This window comes from Monoraphidium neglectum (assembly GCF_000611645.1).
Source record: "Monoraphidium neglectum strain SAG 48.87 unplaced genomic scaffold scaffold00028, whole genome shotgun sequence".
Classification (NCBI taxonomy): Eukaryota; Viridiplantae; Chlorophyta; class Chlorophyceae; order Sphaeropleales; family Selenastraceae; genus Monoraphidium; species Monoraphidium neglectum.
Window position 1 is genome coordinate 30,918 of NW_014013600.1, and position 14,572 is coordinate 45,489.

The 14,572-nt window shown below is 64.9% G+C and overlaps 2 protein-coding genes across 2 annotated transcripts in view; one reads left to right on the forward strand and one right to left on the reverse strand.

Moving 5' to 3' along the window:
• The window catches only part of MNEG_0363 (flagellar associated protein), a gene marked incomplete at both ends in the record, with an annotated part of 13,593 nt that extends 3,687 nt beyond the window's left edge, over window positions 1–9,906 (reverse strand). The window contains 23 exons of the mRNA XM_014051159.1: window positions 113–578; window positions 856–963; window positions 1,333–1,437; window positions 1,664–1,819; window positions 2,239–2,466; window positions 2,706–2,785; window positions 3,103–3,247; window positions 3,698–3,832; window positions 4,107–4,241; window positions 4,684–4,815; window positions 5,116–5,265; window positions 5,474–5,584; window positions 5,859–6,017; window positions 6,296–6,562; window positions 6,756–6,836; window positions 7,149–7,586; window positions 7,766–7,898; window positions 8,124–8,209; window positions 8,388–8,483; window positions 8,704–8,793; window positions 9,019–9,186; window positions 9,369–9,557; window positions 9,733–9,906. Coding sequence (XP_013906613.1) covers window positions 113–578; window positions 856–963; window positions 1,333–1,437; window positions 1,664–1,819; window positions 2,239–2,466; window positions 2,706–2,785; window positions 3,103–3,247; window positions 3,698–3,832; window positions 4,107–4,241; window positions 4,684–4,815; window positions 5,116–5,265; window positions 5,474–5,584; window positions 5,859–6,017; window positions 6,296–6,562; window positions 6,756–6,836; window positions 7,149–7,586; window positions 7,766–7,898; window positions 8,124–8,209; window positions 8,388–8,483; window positions 8,704–8,793; window positions 9,019–9,186; window positions 9,369–9,557; window positions 9,733–9,906 — 3,832 coding nt within the window. The remainder of the gene's footprint in view (window positions 1–112; window positions 579–855; window positions 964–1,332; window positions 1,438–1,663; window positions 1,820–2,238; window positions 2,467–2,705; window positions 2,786–3,102; window positions 3,248–3,697; window positions 3,833–4,106; window positions 4,242–4,683; window positions 4,816–5,115; window positions 5,266–5,473; window positions 5,585–5,858; window positions 6,018–6,295; window positions 6,563–6,755; window positions 6,837–7,148; window positions 7,587–7,765; window positions 7,899–8,123; window positions 8,210–8,387; window positions 8,484–8,703; window positions 8,794–9,018; window positions 9,187–9,368; window positions 9,558–9,732) is intronic.
• A 991-nt stretch (window positions 9,907–10,897) lies between these two features.
• MNEG_0364 (hypothetical protein) lies at window positions 10,898–11,784 on the forward strand (the record flags this gene model as incomplete). The annotated part of the gene is made up of 3 exons (XM_014051160.1): window positions 10,898–10,957; window positions 11,249–11,543; window positions 11,753–11,784. The coding sequence occupies 3 exons, from the start codon at window positions 10,898–10,900 to the stop codon at window positions 11,782–11,784; spliced, it is 387 nt and encodes a 128-aa protein (XP_013906614.1).
• Window positions 11,785–14,572: the final 2,788 nt, after the last annotated feature.

Sequence of the window (14,572 nt, forward strand, 5' to 3'; positions counted from 1 at the left end):
CCCGGGGGGGGGGGGGGGAGCTGCGCAGCCACAACCTGAGTCGAGCAGGTACGCGCGTGCGTGCACCCCGCAGAGTTGCGCCCGCGTCGGGACAAGGGATGGCCGGGCTCACCGACCGCAGCCGGGTTGGGCTCCAGGGAAAGCTCCATAAGCGCCTCCTCAGCCGCCCGCCACGCGCCGGCGCGGTACTTGAAGAGCCACCGTGGCGGCGCCGCCTGCTCCGGCAGCGGGAGCTGCGGCGCCGCCGCCGCCCCCGGCGGCCCGAGCGGCAGCCCGCCGGCCGCGCTGCTGCCGCTGCCGCTACCGCTTCCGCTCAGGCTGCCGCCCTCTGGGTGCAGCAGCAGCGCCGCCTGCCGCTGCGGCGGTGCCGACCCCTGCCAGAGCGCCAGCGCCTCCGCGGCCACGAGCTCAAACAGGGCCTGCAGCCTCCCTGCTCTTTCGCGGGCCGCGGCTGCCGCAATCTCGAGCCCGCGAGCCTCGTCAGTGTGGCGGGCGCGCTCGGCGCGGGCGCGGGCCTCGACGGCGGAGCGCTCGGCGTCGTGCTTGGCTTCCAGGCTGCGAAGAGTGGTGACGAGCGTCTGCGGGCCGTACAGCCAAGCGAGACGGGTGCGGTTTATGGCTCGCGTGGGGACAACAACATATGTCGGGAGCGCATAGCGGGCGCACGTGCGCTGACTACGCCGCCACTCTTCTGCATACCACCTGGCTTCGCTGCCGCTCGGTTTGCAGCATTCGAACAACCGTTCGTCGTGCATCTGGTGCCTGCACAAGGGCGCCTGCCTGCACGCACAGCAGCCGTCCTGTCAGCCCTCCTCGCCCCTGCCTCCCGGGGGTCCCCGCGGCCCCATCCCCCACCTGTTTCGCCGCCTCCACCTCGCGCGTCAGCTCCTCTATGCGCCCCTCGAACGCGGCGGTGCTGCCGCGCAGGCGCTCCCGCTCGCCCTTGAGCTGGGACACCTCGGTCTGCGCCGCGAGGGAGGTGGCGCGGGGCGACTAGGCGGCGGTGGGCTTGGTCGTCGCGGGGTCGCACAAACGTGACAGGGCATGTACTTGTGTTTGCACACGCGCGTGCCAAAACGTGCGGGGCTGCATGAATTCTTGTGAAGACCGCACTCACACGGGCGACGCCTGCATGCATGCATGCATGCATGCATGCATGGACAAATATGTGCGCACGCGCACGCACGCGCGCGCGCACGTACACACACACACACACACACACACACACACACACGCACGCACTCATGCATGCCCGCACACACGCACACACACGTGCGCGCACATGTGCATGCTCCCGCACCGTGTCCATTGTCGCGCCCAGCCTTCCCGCACCTGCAGGAAGCTGATGGAACCTGTGGCCCTCTGCAGCCGGTCCTCCAGAGCTGTGCGCTCCCCCTCCAGGGAGCGGATCCGCTCCAAGAACGCAGTGATGCCTGCCTGTTTTACATTAGTCGACATGTGAGCGTGTGTTCATGTATGAAGAAATGCAAGCGTAGGGGAGATGCAAATAAGAATGGTGTTTACTTGATGCCAAATTTGATGTTACAGGGCAGGAGGAACATTTCTGCACCCCGGAATGCGCGAATCCAGCTTCAGGAGTGTGCGCACGCCTCGCACTTGATCCAACCCTCCCAGCGTGCCCTTGACTGCGCCCCTGCCCCACCTGCAGGTCGTCCATGCGTGCAGACAGCGCCGCCTTGTCGCGCCGCGCCCCATCAAACAGCTCCAGGTGCTCCGCCAGCCGCGCCTGCGTGGCGGCCTCCGCGGCTTCTGCCGCGGCCAGCTGAGCAAAGGCGGCCGAGTTGACCAGGTCCTCCGCCTGGTGGACGGGCGTGGGTGGAACGCGGCAGGGGTTGGCGTCGGCTCGACGAGACAGCAGCAGGCGTGCAAAAAAAGCGGCATTCCCAGATGCAGCGCCTGCTCATCTATCTTACATCAGCAAGCTGACATCTCTGCATCACCCTGCCCCCCTCTTGTGAGGGTGCGAGCGGCACAATCGATGCTGACCCGCCGTGCATGCAAGTCGGTAGAGCTTGTGCGCAGCAGCAGCAGCAGCAGCAGCAGCAGCAGCAGCAGCAGCAGCAGCAGCAGCAGCAGCAGCAGCAGCAGCAGCAGAAGCAAGCTCCAGCATTCAGCGCAATGTCACGAGGCGCCTGCACAAGCCAGGGACGGCGCACGGCCGACAGCCACCCCAACTGCCCCACACCTACGGCACAGCCCCTGCCACCCCCGACCCACCTTCAGGGCGCTGCGGGCCAGCAGCTGCTGCCGCTCCAGCACCCGCGCCTCGTGCGCCGCCCGCAGCGCCGTCTCGGCGCGCCTCGCGCGCTCGAGCGCGGCGGCGCGGCGCCCCTCGGCGTCGGATCTGGCGCCCCTGATCTGGGCGGCCTGGTCTCGGATCTCGAGCACCTGCTCCTTGACGCTTGAAACAGCATCCTCGGACAGCTCCGGCGCCGCCAGGCTCAGCTGATAGAGGGGGCGAGGGGTGTGTCAAAGCGCAGGATAAGATTGTCAATAACAGCGACGGAGCCTCTGAGGCCAGGTGCGGGGTGCTGGCCTCATGCGCTCAGCCCCCTGATTTTGATCAGCTCTTGTTCGCCAGCGGTGCATACAAGCCCAACTTGCCACTCTCCCCGCCCTGGTCGCTGCCCCCTCTGCAGCTAGCCCCCCCTCGTTGCTCAAACCCGAGCGCTGGGTGCACCCACCACCAGCTGCTGCTTTTCCACCTCCAACGCTTCTGCCTGCTCATCAAGATGCAGCAGCTCGGCTGCTGTGTCATGTGCCTCTGCAAAGTCAGTAGGCGGCGTGTTAGGTCGTACGAATGCGGCGTCAGAAAACAAGGCTTGGGCGAGCGAGTGTGAGGCAATCTGTTGGCTGCAAGCCCTATGTGGTGACGAGCGCGCACAGCGCCACGCCGCAACGCGTACAGCACGGTGTGTCCCTCCCACACCCCCCTACATCCGGCATCTACACCGCCTGAAATCCAATTATTGTGCAACGCCCCCAGCGCTTGTTGGTACCCTCTTTCCCGCATGCGGCATCTTTTCTCAAGCAGAGGCGTAGCTGCTGAGCCCAGGGAAAGCAGTGACGCCCCCCTCCCACCCTCCAAGGCTTCATCCAGCATCCGCCGCGCCTCAGGCACGCCCACAGCCGGCCCCTCGGCGCCCGTCATCCCAAGCCCCGCGTCGTCCTCTGCGGGCCGCCCGACGGCGACGCGGGCGCGGGCGCTCGCGCCCAGCAGCAGGAGCTGCGCGCAGACGGTGTGTGAGTGTGTCAGGCCGAGGTTGTGCCGACTCTGAGCTCCTGCATGGCATGCCACTGCACCTCTGCCCCTTGCCTGCTCCCACCTGGCGGCCCTTCTCCTGGCCCACGCCAGTGTCTATGCACCCATGCAACCACCTTCGGCCACGTACTCCAGCACCCACCCCCCAAACACAAACCCACCCCTCGGGAGACATCCACCCACCCTTCTAACGGTGGTATTCCACTGACTCAGGCACGCGCCCTGAGCAAACCTCGCCGTTTCCCCTTTTCCCCCTTCCCCCCCCACCACACCTTGACTTTTCCCTCCTCCTGCACCTCCAATCCGGCCCCCCTCTTCACGAACACCCGCCCTCGCCCTCTCCTGCAACCTTGTGTCTTCAACGCCGCTCCATCCACGGCTCAACCCATAGCGCCACCACAGCCAAAACCTCACCTCAGCCTCCAGGTTCTGCACCCGCCGTTCCAGCGCCTCTATCGCCTCCTGGCGCGCCAGCAGGCGGCCGTGCAGCTCCCGCATCTCGCTGTCGGCCGCCCCGCAGGCCGCCTTCCACCTCCGCTTCTTGGCGCGCTGCAAGGGGGCGCGGGCGGTGGGGGGCGCGGAGCGGCCGGGCGCGGGGCGGGGTCAGAGGTGGGGTTGTGAGAGTGGTGAGGCAAGGAAGGGGCAGGCATCAGTTGCACGCTTCCAGCACATTGCTGTCACACTCCTATACACGTTGACGCGGGTAATCATCTGCCTGGACAGCACAAAATTAAGGTTCCAGGCAAGGGCCGCAAGGACCCACCTAGATCTGTCTTCCCCTTGCCCAGATCTGCCACAACCAGATCTCCAGAACCCCCTTCACCTTCCGCTCTACCAGGGCCTTGAGCGCCGCCCCCCTGTCACGCTCCCCCTGCAGATCCGCTCCCGCCAGCTCCAGCCGCCGCGCAGCTGCTGCCAGCTCGCCGGCCAGCTTCTGCACCTGAAGCTCCAGGCGCGCCTGAAATGGGTGGTGGGATGTAGGCGGGAGCGAGGATGGGCAAAAGGGAGGGTGGCTGGGCCGGGCAAGATGATGCAATTGGTATGAACGGGGTTAAAAGTGAAACCCGGTGGGGGAGTGCTGCCAAGCCTGGTGGTTTGTTGGCTTCAAGCCGATGGCCCCGCCAGCACCAACAGCACGCCGCTGGACGTGCAGCCTTGAAACCTCGCCATGCCGCTCGCGCGTGCTCCATTGCGGGCACTGCCAGCGGGCACTGCCGGCATGCCACGACTCGCATGAGCGTCAGATGGGCGCCGCCGCCACCATTACAATAAGTTACATTACATCACGCTTGTCCAGCACGGAGGGGAGAAACCCTGGCTCCCCAAAGGGGTACCGCCCCTAACCGTAAAGGCCGCCGCCGCCGCGCCCTCCGTTTGCCCCCTGCCACATGGCGCCCCACCTTAGTGGCGTCCAGTCGGTCCAGAGCGTCCCGCCTCTCCCTGTCGAGCCGCGCCGCGTCGACCTCGGCCGCGCGCACCTCCAGCCGGCACTCAACCAGAGCGCGGTCAACTTCTGCGGCCGCCTCCCGCACCTGCGCCACGCAACACAACGGTCTTGCGCTTTGGGCGTTAGGGGGAAACGGGCTGTCACTCCGCCGCATCCGGTCAAATGGTACACCACCAGCAAATGAGCCTGGGGGCTGCTTGATCGCGCCTTGGGGCCGAAAGAGGCGCGACAAGCCGGCCTCAAAGGTGGCACACCAGGACCCTCTGGCCAGCAGCGCGTCCGCGGCCTGTGGTGGTCAACTTGCCACCACTTATGCCGTTGCCGCCTCAGTGCAACTGGCGGCCCCGGCCCGACCAATCGCCCCCAGGCTCCCCCTTGCAGCCACCTTCTGTATGTCCCGCCTCCCATTCTCTACGGCGGCCTGCGACGCCTCCAGCTTGGCTGTCGTCCGCCGCAGTGCCTTGGCGGTGTCCGCTGCCTCCTCCTCCTTTGACGCATACGCAGACTGCAGCTCCTCATGGTGCGCCTCAGCAAGCTGTTGTTGTTGTTGTTGTTGTTGTTGTTGTTGTTGTTGTTGTTGTTGTTGTTGTTGTTGTTGTTGTTGTTGTTGTTGTTGTTGTTGTGTGTGTGTGAGTGTGTGTGTGTGTGTGTCTGTGTGTGTTTGTGCGTGTGTGTGTGCACGTGTGCGCGTGTGTGCGTGCATGAGTGTGTGTGCGCGTGTGCACGCACGTCCTCGCGCGCACCTGCAGCCGTGCCGTGAGCGCCACTGCCTGCTTCTGGCTGTCCTGCAGGCTGCTGTCCAACAGAGACACCTCGCCCCTCAGCCGCAGGATCTGATCAGACTGGTCCTGGACCTGCAGCCCAGGCGCAAGCCCCGAAAAGAGGGGGGCAGGAAACAGACCAAAATCAACCCTCAAAGGTATGGTGTTGCAAGAAGGGTTGCCCTGGTGCCAGAGGGAAATTAGAGAGTGCCACTCAGTTGATCGACGATCCCGAATCTCTGTGCAGGGAGCGGCCTGTGCTAGCGGAGGCTGCCTATGGCGCACCAGCCAAAGAGGGCTTTCACCAACCAACCGTCAAGAACCACGGACCGGCCCTGCCCCTTGCCGCGCGCGCGCCCCCGCCCACCGTCGCGCCCATGTCGTGCAGGCGGACGTCGCGCTCCTCCAGGGAGGCCACCAGCGTGCGCGCGCGCCGCCGCTCCTCGGCGAGCCGCGCCTGCAGCAGCGCGCGCGCGGTCTGGTTGGCCCAGAGCGCCTGCAGGGAGACGCAGAAGCCCTTCATGTTCTGTGAAAGGAGGGGGGTGTGGAGAATGAGGGAGCATGAGGGGGGCGCTGTGGTGCTTGCACTGTTGGCAGCAGCACGAGGCGCTTGCATATTGTGCATACAGCCCGCATCCGCAAGCTGCAGAGGGGGGGCACCCTCAGTGAAGCCCGACGCTGCTGGGCGACCCGCGGACAGCAACGCCTCAAGCAGGCGCGGCAGCATCCTGTAGCCGGCAACGGGGGGCCGCCGGCGACCCGAGGGATGAGAATTCGCCAGCAGACACCCCTCTTTGCCCCCACCTCTGAAAGGACGCGCCGCCTCGACAGCAGCTGCCACCCCGCCTCCTGCAGCCTGTCCCTGAGCCCCGCCTGCGCCGCCGCCTGCTCTTGCGCCTCCTCCTCCAGCCGCGCCACCCGCTCCCTCAGCCCCGCCGCCCGCCACTCCAGCGCCGCGACCCTTGCCACGGCGTGGTCGCGCTCGCACTCTGCCGCCTGGCGGTCCAGGCGGCTGGCGTCGGCGTCGGCCAGGGCGGCCGCCAGGCGCCCGCGCAGGGCCTCGTTTTCAGCCTTGGAGTGGAAAGGATTTGGTGGAGTCGAGTTGATCAAGTCAGGTCTGCCAGACAGAGGGCGGGTGCTAACCCGCAAACGAGACAACTGCAAGGCGTGAGCATCCCCAGCGCCAAGGCGGGTGCAGCCCGAGCGTCGTCATGGGCGCGTCGCAGCTGCGCTGTCCGCCTGGCGGACCGAATTGCTGCCGCACCTGGAGTGCCGCGAGCTCCCGCGAAAGCCGGTCCCCTGCTACCCGCAGCTGATCCGACAGCTCTTCGGCGCAGACACGGGCCTGCGACGCCACGGGCAGCAGCAGCCGCATCAGTTGATTCGTCGCTGTAACGTGTGTCGTGAGCGTGTTGCATGGCACGGGGCCCCGTGTCCCGTCGCAGCAGCCAAATACGCCTGGCTCCCTGAAACCTCTTCCATCACAGATGAACCGTTCCCGCCACTGGGCTGTTCCCCTTCCCAGTCGCAGCCTGACCACCGCTCTCTTGAATTGCCGCCAACAGCTCTCTCAGGTCACCCTTGCTATCTTGCCTCACATACATTCGGCGCATGCGCGCCCCCCACCCCCATCCACCGGCCCCCCCCTGCCCTGCACCTGGCTCTCCACCCGCAGCTCGTCGGTTGCCTTGAATGCAGCCGCCCTGCTCCGCGCCGCCACATCCAGCGCGTCGCGCCACTGGGTGTACATCAGCTGGACGCAGCTCCCAAGGCGCTCCGCCAGCGGCAGCATGTCCTCAGCGGTCTCCTCGACACTGGATTCCTGCTGCTGCTGCTGCTGCTGCTGCTGCTGCTGCTGCTGCTGCTGCCGCTGCCCTGACCTCTCCGCCTCAGCTCCTGCGCCCCCAAGCTGCTCCCCTGAGCCTCCAACCAGGGACGGCGCTGCCTCCGCCGCCCCTGCCGCCGCCGCTGCTGCTGCCGCGGCCAGCGTTGGCTGCAGTTTCAGGCCTGTGGCGGCCGCCTGCTCGTCCAGCTGGCGGCAGAGCTGGCTGTCCAGCGCCAAGCCCGCGTCGACGCCCCTGAAGACGCCCCGCACCTGCGGCGCCGCGCGGCCGCGGCTCAGGGCCCTGCTGATGCGACTTACTTGACGCGCCGACCACCCATCAGACCGTCTCCCAATCAGCGCTTCACAGCACCCACCTCAAGCAAAACGTCTGGTAGAAAGGACGGACAGCTGCCGCGGCTTGCCCAAGGACATCAACGAACACGCCTCACCCCTTTGCACTGGCGCCGCAGCTCATCATAGTGCGCCGTCATCGCGTCGTGGCGCCCCTTGAGCTCCGCATGCGCCGCGCGGCTCTCTTGCAGCAGCCGCGTCGCCTCCTCGAGCTGCAGCTGCATGTGTGCCCTGCACGTGACATGTGAGCGGCAGTCACCTGAACAAAACAAGGGCTTTGCTACCAGAGGTTGAGGCTCCAAAACAGCAGGATGCGAGCAGCAACAGTCGATACCATGATAATGCCAAACCTAGCGCCGCATGTCCCGTAGCTAGCTAGCTAGCCAGCTAGCCAAACGGCGCGCCGGCCTGCAGTACTTTTGTCTGCAGAGCCGCGCGTCGGCGCCGCCAACTCACCGGGCCTCCAGCGCGTCTGCGTGCTTCACCACCGAGTGCTGGTGCGCGTGCTGCTCGCGCGCCAGGCAGTCCTGCAGCACGTCACGCTGTCGCGGAACGCGAGGGTTTGCCAGGAGCTCGTCAGCTGGACAGAGCACAGATTGACCAAAAAAACTCACATTGTGACAGGACGAGCGGCGCTGCAGCGAGGGTTCCAGCACCGCACTCCGGAGCGAGCTGCACGGGGCGCACAGCGTGAACAGTGCGCGCACCCGGGGGTCCCACCTGCAGCTTGAGTGTGCCGCGCAGTGCGGTGGCCTCCGCATGGGCAGAGCTCAGCCACGCCACGTCCTTAGACAGGGTGTTGCTCTCGAAGCGCGCCTGCACAAATCACCGTTGGAGGCGGCTTGGAAGGCCGTTGGAGGGGTGCTGTGTACTGAAGGGCGCCGCTCGACACCCTGAGGCCCAACGCCACCCCAGCTTGCTTGCAGGGGTTCGCGTACAAGCAAATACCTCAAACCAGCACATAGGTGATTTTTGCAGCCGCACGCCGATAGACCACCGCCAGGCGCGCGCTGGGGCCGCTCGCCGGCAGACCCACCTCAGCCAGCGCTTCCTTTGTCGCGAGCAGCTCGCCCATCGCCGCCGACGCCGCCCCGGCCAACGACAGCCACTCGCTCTTGAACCCCACCTGCAGGCGGGCGGGGCAGGGCGGCCGCGGTGGCGTGCGCTCTTTTGTTGCAGCGGCGGTGAAGCGGATAGCACATCGGCTGGCCGAGGGCTCGCATGTCCCGGATCCGCTGCTGTTCCAGCATTGGTCAGGACCGAGAGACACCAGCCTGCCGCCATATGCCCGATAGGCGCTAGAGGAGGCCCGGCCGATTATCGACGCAGAACATGAATGCAGAGCACCAACCTGCAGCGCGGCCTCTGCCAGGGCCAGGAACGCGCGCCACAGCGCCTGCAGCAGCTCCGCGCGGTGCTGACTGTGCGCCAGCGCCTCGCGCAGGGTGTCGCCAAAGCCCACAGAGTAGACGTACAGGGAGCGGTACACCCGGTCGGCGGCCGCGGGGGAGAGGCCGGCCTTTGATGAGGGTATCGACAGCAACGCATCAACCGGGCGCGGCAGGCATCGGCAGTTGGGACAGTTGGTGAGCAACGGATTTGCGCCGGCGTAATGGACGTGGCGTGGGCCAGGGACCTCCCTGCACAGCTGCCGCTGCTGCCCTGCTACTGCCAGGGCGCGTGTCCCGCGCCGCCACGCACCTGGGCCAGCTGCTGCCGCGAGAGCCCGTGCGCCTCCAGGCCCCGCCTGCTGCCCGGCGCCTGGTGCAGTGGGGGGTCCGCGGCCGCCGCGTGCCCGGCCAGCAGAGGGCCCGGGCCGCCGAGCACAGAGTCGAGCCACGCCTCAAGGAGCGGTGGGCCCGCCTCCTGGCGCATGTCGCGGGCGAGCACCTGGGACGAAGCGTGGCACAGGCGGACGCCATCAGCTGCCTGCCTCAGGCGCCCGGCTGGCATGAGAGGCTTGCAAGGCGCATGGTTGTGCAGCATTGGAGTTTAGATGACTCCAAACTCGCACGCGTTGGGCATTGCTGCTGCGTCCGCCAGCAAGCATCCAAGGCCGCCTCACCATCTGTGCCGCGCGCGCCGACGCGTCGAGCAGCATGCCGCCGGGCGACTCGGCCGCCGGCGCGCCGCCCATCGCGTAGGCCGCGAGCTCGCGCTTGCGCGCGCGCCGCAGGGGCGACGCGGCCGGCGAGGGGTCGTTGGCCACCAGCTCGCTGATTGCGTCTGGTGAAAACATGTTGGGAGAAGGCAAGGAGGTGCGACAGCGCTTCGCTTACCCCGACACTGGTGCCCATTGATGCAGCTGCGGGGCAATGACCTGCTTATCTGTTTGCAATTGCGTCACAACTTCATCACAAGATGCAGGAGCCATGCAAGCATCCTCCTTGCACACCTGAACCCAACCGAAGCGCTCACATGTTTGCATATCGCCAGGGAGCGCACCGCCAGGTGCGCCCACCTGGCGCCATTCGGGATGCCCAGGGACGCCCGCTCTGTTCCCGCGGCTGCCTGGGCTCGCTTCCGCGGCGCTGGGAGACGCCATGATGCAGGATGTGCTCTCCCAGCCCGCGGCAAGAGCGTCCTGGCAATCGGCATGCGACCCGTCGCCAACACGAACAGCGGCGCGACAGAGCGTTACGGCAGCATCGCGACTCCAGGCGGTGTTGCAATTACAGCTGCTTCCGCGCAGCCAGCAGCTTCATTAAACGCGCCATACTCCCTTAAATTCAATCCACCTATCCAACTGAGTACCTATGCAGACGCCCAGATGCCCCGGCACCACGCGCACAGTCAAGAGCCGCGGTCAACCCATAGCGACACGGCTGCACAATATTTTCGCCAGCAAAGTCGGAGGATTCTTCAGCATCGCGACCGCGGAAGGCAGAATTGTGGAAGTGATCTGGTGCTTTCAAGTGACTTTGCTGCGTCCAACTACCTGTTTCTACGGGCATCACGCATATGATACGCGCTCAACCTGCTCCAATTGGAAGTCGAAATCGCATTATCTTTCCAGGTGCTTGAATAATCTTTGCGTAGCCCGCGCCCACCTCTGCTTGGGAAGCTCACTTTGCAACAGGCAGGTCCGAAGAAGCTAGCAGCTTTGTTGTCTGACTGCCCGTGCAGCACCTGCACACAAAGAGCAGTGCAGCGGCGGCGCTGCCGTCAGCGGCCGCAGCAGCAGCGGCAGCAGCCGAAGCAGCCGTCACTCGCGGCGCGAGCAGGGCGCTATGGCCAAGGGGTCTCGCAGCAATAGGAAGAAGGCTTTGAGGACTGTCCGCCGCGAGAAGGTATGCATGCAGCGGTCAAGCTCGCACTGCCTGGAGCCCGCAGCAAACGGAAAAAAAACGCGCTTGGGCATGCACGGTGCCCAGCCTCATTGAAGCTCCTGCAGCGGTTGTTCTCGGCGCGCTGGGACAGAGGCTATGCAGCTCTGACTTGTCGTATCCGCCGTCGTAAGCGTTGACAGCCACCTGTGAAGCATGCCATAAGGGCAAGGCGCTGATGTGGCAAGCGCCCGCCGTGGTGTAACAAGGAGCAAGCCGTCCCTGGCCGTGCCTTGCCGCGCCCCCTCCCCCCAGGTCAAGGCGACGTGGCAGGAGGAGGCGGACAAGAAGCGCTTCGAGGTGGTGCAGCAGTGCGCCGAGGCCCCGCCCGTGCAGCTGTCTGCAGGGGAGCTGGAGCGCATAGCCGAGGCCAAGGCGGCGCCGCCGCGCGGCCGCGGCGGCGGGCCCGAGGCGATGGACGCGGACGGCGGCGGCGGCAAGGGTCCGCGGGGCGCGAAGGGCAAGGGCAAGAAAGGCAGCAAGAAGGGAGTTGTGGTGGGCGGCAAGAAGGGGCGCGCGAAGAAGGTCGGAGTCCTGGCGAAGGTCTCAGGTGAGGCAAGGGGCACAACTGGGCGGGGCAGGCCGTGGCGGCTGCTTGCGGCACTGGGTCAGCAGCTGGCAAGAGCGCTTGCTGCTGCGCCACTGGTGGCACGCGCTGGTGTGTGTGTGTGTGTGATGAGTGTTTGAGAGTAGTGGCCATCAGCCTGCATTAGCACGGCGTAACGGCCTCTCTGCTCCTTTGCTCATGCCGAACTGTAGGCAACCAGTTTCACAAGAAGAAGCGGAAGTGATGGCCAGTTTTTGACGTGTTTGTTGTTGTCGCGGCTTGTGTGTTTTGCAGCCACCTGCAGATGGAGGCTGCAAGAGCGATCTTTTGGTTGTGGGGGCTTGACGCGAGGGACATATGGCAGCACCTCCCAGTACGCTGTTGTAATGCACCTTCATCCTTTGCAGGACGCGGATGCGAGTGGATGCCAGTTGCATGTTTCTTGAAATATGTATGTACAAGGGCGGGCTTGCCAGACACTGCCTGCCGGCAGCAGGTGCTGCTGTGAGGCGCTCCTGACAACGAGCTTTATGCTGGCAACGAATAATATAGAAGTTTGAGGCCGGACAGGTTCCACGTGAAGAATCTTGTTGGGATTGACCACTTTTGACCGCTGCTTGTAAGGTGGTGCGATGTTGGTGTGCTTGCAAGCATCAACAGGAGTCACACGACTGACATCGTCTCGGGATAGGCCTCTTGAGGTCCAAAGTTTATTTTTGCAATTCAACTCTGCGAAGAGTCGATCGATTCTTCCCGATCGGAACGTGCAGGGACGGAGCCAGACCCTTCGAGTGATTACTTGGATAAAGGATGGGCGCAAGCTCGAGCAGAGCAGCTTTGGAGAGGGAGGAGCAGCAGTGGGCTCAACAGAACCAGCAGACGCAGTGGGCACGCAGCAGCGCCACCGCTGCGGCTGAATCACCCACTATCAGCACATGGCCTCCTGCCGCGGCTTTGCCCGCCGCCACCTCATGGCAAACGGAACCAGCAGCAGGACCCGAGCCTCACGCCGTGCTCGTGGTGGCGCGTCAGCCCTCACACCTGGCAGACGGTCCAAAGGTCCGGCGAGAAGGGGGGCGGCTGTCGAGTGCTTGCCAGTGGCCTGTAGCCCCTAGCCGGTTTTGCCCTGCACCACCCCACAGTCTCCAGCATCTACAAACCATCTGCGCCCCACAGGTAGTTCAGGAGGAACCGTCTCAGGCCCAGCAGCCACCAAGTTTTCAGCCCAACACATGCCCCCACACGCTCAGCATGGATGAGCCACCCCACCAGCCGAACTTCGGGGCGGCGGTGCAAGAGCAGCCCCTGGCCTTTACCGGCAACATGAGCGGTGGAGAGCCACAGCAGCAGCTTCCCGTATCGGGCTTCTTCACAAAGGCTCGCATCATCCGCTGGTGCGCCTCAACCCACACGCCGCAAGTGCGCTGCTTGATTTGATGGTTCGTTGGTCGGAGAAGGGCATGCTGAGCACGAGATGTGCAGAGCTTGGTAGTGTATTGATATCTACCCACAAGCCTTGACCCTGATGACACGAAAATCACAGGATTGCAATTGCCGTGGTAATCTGCGCTTCCATTATCATCACTGCAGTTCCTTCGTCCATCTTTGGGTGAGCCAGCAGGAGTGTTTGGCAGGGTGATGGCAGGCTCGAGCTCGATGCCCCAACCATGCACATGTGATGTTTCCAGCCTATGAGAGCAGCCCGCATGACAAATGAGTCGCGCACGCATGATGCTCGCCAAAACACATACATGGCATGGCCATCATCCGCCATCGCCAAGCAAGCACGCTACACGTGTAATGAGTGCAGGGTGTAGCGCACCCACACACAACGACGATCTTGTAACACGCCACGCACATTTGCGCAAACTGCAGGCCCGCCGTGTGCTCGGCGGCGCCAGGCCCTGTGCAGCGCCTCTCTGCGAGGGAGGTCAGCAACGCTCAGATGAACCTGCTGAACCTCTTCTCCTCCCCGCCACCTGTGGTCGGCTCCGAATCGGTCAACCCTTTGACCAACATCTACATCAGCTGGCGCCGCAACGCTCGCACCAACAAGGGCAGGGTGCGCACTCGTGTTGAGGGCTTTGAGAGTGGCGTTTGCGGGGACGTTGCTGTGCTCGGGCATGGCGACGGCCCTTACATACGGGCAAGGGCATGAGTGGCATGCTGCGCCCACGTCCCGGCCTTGCAGGGTTTGTTGCAGTCGTGGCTGGCCCAGGTGTCCCCAACACTCCGGCTTCCTCACTCACGTGCGTGCCTGCAGTGCGGTGTGGACTTCTACAACTGGACCATCCACAGCATTGCAGCAGAGGTATCAAGGCAGATTGTGGCTGCTAAAAAACAGCACCTGTGCTCTATGCACACACCTCGTTTGTCAGGCTTGCAAGGTGGCCAAGGCCCGGCAAACAGCTCTCGGAGAAGCGTTACCCCTTGACCGTGTTTATTCCACCCCAAGCTGCAGGCATGCCGCTGTCAACGCCCCTCCCCTCACCCCTCCCGCCCTTGCACCCCGCCCTCAGGGCCTGGCGCCCCTGTCGGGGGCACAGTCCGGCAGCGGCGACTCTGACATCGTCGGCCTTGGGGTGCGGGCAGCGTCAGGCAAGTGGCACTCACCGCATTCGTGCGCGATGGGCAACAGACTGCCGCAACACACATATGCGTGCATACACGTGGTTTGCTTATGCAGCGCCGTGCACCCCCTGCGTGCTGGATTGCGCTGATCCGTCTGCCGCCCACGCATGCTTTGACCGGCGCAGGCTTTCAATACAATGTCACCATCTTTGCTTGGGACCAGCAGGTGGGTCTAATGCTGCTGCTCTCGAGCTCCCCTTCGATGGAGGGGAGGGGGCGCACCAGTAACTGAAGCCCTTCCTGCCAACCTTACGCAGGGCGGTGCCGGGCCAGAGTCAAGCGCGACAGTTGCAGTCTAGTGTCGTCAAGGTGCTGACCCTCAACCGCGCTTCTAGCTGTGCAAGGCAGCAGCCCCCGTTGCTATGTTGGCCGCTAGACGCTGCGTTGAGTTGCCCCCCCCC